The 3360-nt window shown below is 47.0% G+C and overlaps 1 protein-coding gene across 1 annotated transcript in view; it reads left to right on the plus strand.

Moving 5' to 3' along the window:
• The first annotated feature begins 1192 nt into the window (after window positions 1–1192).
• The window catches only part of bcar1 (BCAR1 scaffold protein, Cas family member), a 66279-nt gene continuing 64111 nt past the window's right edge, over window positions 1193–3360 (plus strand). Inside the window, exon 1 of the mRNA XM_072386551.1 lies at window positions 1193–1660. Within this exon, the coding sequence (XP_072242652.1) occupies window positions 1649–1660 (12 nt within the window). The 5' untranslated portion in view covers window positions 1193–1648. The remainder of the gene's footprint in view (window positions 1661–3360) is intronic.

Below are 3360 nucleotides of genomic sequence, written 5' to 3' on the forward strand. Positions count from 1 at the left end.
TTTGGTTCCATGATTTGGGGCTACAGCAGCAAAGGTCTGGTGTCATCTGTATGTCACTCTTGATCTTGGGACAACTAAAAGCAACTGATAGTAGATTTTGGTGATCTAAATGGCACATATGGTTGTAAAAGATCAGAGAGATACAAAGGAGCTAGCCCATAAAGTGCTGTTTAAATAAAAAAAAAAACTTAAAATCAATCCTAAACATGCTGGGAGCCAGTGAAGGGAAGCAAGTACTGGGGAGATGTCCTCACACTTCCATGTTGGTGTTAACAGATGAGCTGCACCCCTGCAGCTAACAAACATACAGCCAAAGAAAGTTTAAAGTCCCTAAATGATTAAAAACATCTTCACTTCAACTACATCTTCAACTATTTTTGACCTCTGAGTTTAACAGTTTCTCAAATTTAAAATCTGTGTCAAATATCAGTTTTCTTTTTGTTTTTGTTTTACATCTGGCCTAACTTTATGTTTAAGACCATCCAGATCCAAATGAGAGACACTACAAGCACCATAGCGTCCATAAATTATTGTTAAAATGAAAGGGTTCAAGGCCATCCAGCTGCCAAGTTCAAGGTCATCCAGCTTCCTGATCAAAACAGGCCCAGAGTCCCAACACCAGCACAGGAGGCAGCATGACTAAATTAGACTAAAACATCCAGCAGAAATGTATGAGCTTCCTAGTTTTTGTAGTGAATGAAACATAATTCCCTCCTTATATATATTATTAATACATATTATGGTAGTGGATGAAATGAGATGAAAGTGGGGCTACCTGCAAACTAAGAAAAGTGGTTGCAGACAGAAAGTGGAACCAGGCAGTGTGTGTGTGATGGGATGGTGACAGAACAGAACATGTTCTGTGACCCACACAGCCCAGGAAACGGTTAAACTGTTCTGTCTCGTATCAGACCAACAATCCCTGATGATCGACTGAGTTTCTGATTTTCTGATTTTTAAAAGTTAGCACTTCACACTGATCAAGTCAGTCTGTCAGAGTCGAACATGTGATCGTTGTTCTGGAACAGACCACCTTGGGGTAGAGCTCATTCAGCCCTTCACACACCCCCAGAACAAGGGAGCTGGTGGGAATTAGCTGTAAGATATGACGCAGAACAACTGACGAAGCGGTTTTTTCCCCCCAACATTTGCTTTTTTTTGGGGGGGGGGGGGGGGGGGGGGGGGGCACTGCATACTGTGGACCACAGGACTGTCCCTTTAAGGCTGGACTGGATCATCCCAGTGAGCAGACTGACGGCAGCGGCGAACCCAGCGCAAACAGCCCAGACCTCAACCAGTATCGCTTCGTCGTTTACGGTTTTTACATCGAAGCATTTCCTACGACACCACTGAGGAAAGCCGGGACACACGAGGGGAGCGGCCCGGAGGAGCTCAGTGGCTCTGCTGGTCATTCAGGCGGCCGCATTGCCGCTGCCGCAGACCTCTGCTGCACTCACTCCGAACTCAAGCTAACCCGACCACCGTCCCCTGCTGCCTGCCTGTCTTTGCTGTGGACTCGGCCGTGACATGGGTGAAGGAGGACTGACAGTCGGATAGCTGAGAAGAAAAACCTCCTTGTGTCAAACAGAAGAAGAGAAAAACAATCTGCAGGCGGTCTAAAGGAGAGGAGAGTGACAGCACCAGCAAGATGTCTGTCCCTGTAAGTATGTCAGCCCCCAGTTCAGGAAATACTGTCTGCTTTGCCTCTTTTGTCATATGAGCACTTCATGAAGGCAGTTGTTTGAGTCTGGAGAGTAAAGCCGGGCAGACAGCACACACCCAGTCACATCTCCGCTTCACACGGCAAGTTTCCAGCTGCTGTTAGCTTGTCGTTCACGTCTGGACACCGTCCTGTAGGAGAAAGGACGGTGTTCAGAAGGTGTTCAGACGCTCCGTGAACACCGTCCTGTAGGAGAAAGGACGTGCTAATAGATGGGAATGAAGTGCTGCTTTTTGTCACCGTACGTCAACCGTACGTCTAACGCTTAGTGAACCAGCAGCTAGTCACCGCACGTCTCTGCGGGTTATTAAAGGAGCACTTGTACCATCTCTGTGGCCACACAGAGGCTACTCCCCCCAGTAGAGCCGGCTGCTCCCCCAGCAGAGCCGGCTGCTCCCCCAGCAGAGCCGGCTGCTCCCCCAGCAGAGCCGGCCTCTCAGCACATGTGACGGCCCTGTGCTGGACTTCAGATCTGCCTCTCGGTGTCAGATGTTTGGTGCAGGCTGCTGGAATGTGGCGCTGATGGAGCTTGTTGTGTTATTGTTCCTCACATTCCTGAGGATCTGCTGCCTGCAGGGTGTGACTGCCAGCTTGCTGTTTGTGTGTGTAATGTGTCTGCCCTGCCAGTCGGAACTCAGCTCCTCTTTTCATGGAAAACATCTCCCATTTATTGTGTTACTCTCAGGATCAGATATCCCCTCTGCTGTTACTGCAGCTGATCCTCCCATCTGTCCTTCTGGTTGTTCATTATGTTTATGCAAATAGTGTGAAGCTCAGTGAAAATAGAAGTAAATGCCTGAGTTTTGGTGGTCTGTCTTTTCTTGGCAGCTTTGATTTTGATGTGGTGTAATTTCTTTCTGTTTTCTAATGTGGGATTTTCTGAGCCGACCTGTGCTCCAGAGCTTTGTCCCTCAACTCATTCATTGTTTGTTCATTGACTTTTTCAAGGCTCCCTCCATCTGTCCGGTAACCCTGAGTACTTTATTATTTATAGGTTTGCAGCCAGTGACCTATCAGGCTGCAGTTTTAGAAAACATGTTAACTGTTATTTATAGTCATTTTAGCACGTGGAAAAACCAGTCCAAAAGGATTCTACTGTCAGGTGTAGTTTTCAGAAACCAAACTGCCAGTCAGCCAGCAGAGGACTGGTAGCTCAGACCTTTCAAAGAAAGGGGATTCAAAGTTGGCTAAGAGGGTAGTTACAGTTAATCTCAAGTGAGACAGTACAAGCCGGGCTGCTAATCCTTTGAGAAAAACACTCATTGGCTTTAATTAAGCATATTTTGATTTCGACATGCTATCATCTAGTTTTGGAATGGTGTACATTACGGAACAGAAGATCACAGTAATCCTAAAACCTTCATGATTGTGTGTGTAACCACGTGAACTTGCTCTGGATGTGGACTCCATATGCAGCTCAGGGAAAGGAAGCTCATTTATTGCTGGTGACATCACACTTGTTGTATCAGCCAATCAGTTGGCTTCCACAGCAGCATTTGCTGTTATCGCTCACCTCATCAGTGTTACCCCCCTCTCTGTCTCACTCACACACACACACCCACCCAGAGTGCTGTATCTTAGCAGTGGAACAGGGAGTGTGTGTTTGGTACAGGTTCACCTGAACATGATCCCACAGGAGA

Source organism: Leuresthes tenuis, unplaced genomic scaffold, assembly GCF_036924035.1.
Source record: "Leuresthes tenuis unplaced genomic scaffold, fLeuTen1.0.hap1 SCAF_5, whole genome shotgun sequence".
NCBI lineage: Eukaryota > Metazoa > Chordata > Actinopteri > Atheriniformes > Atherinopsidae > Leuresthes > Leuresthes tenuis.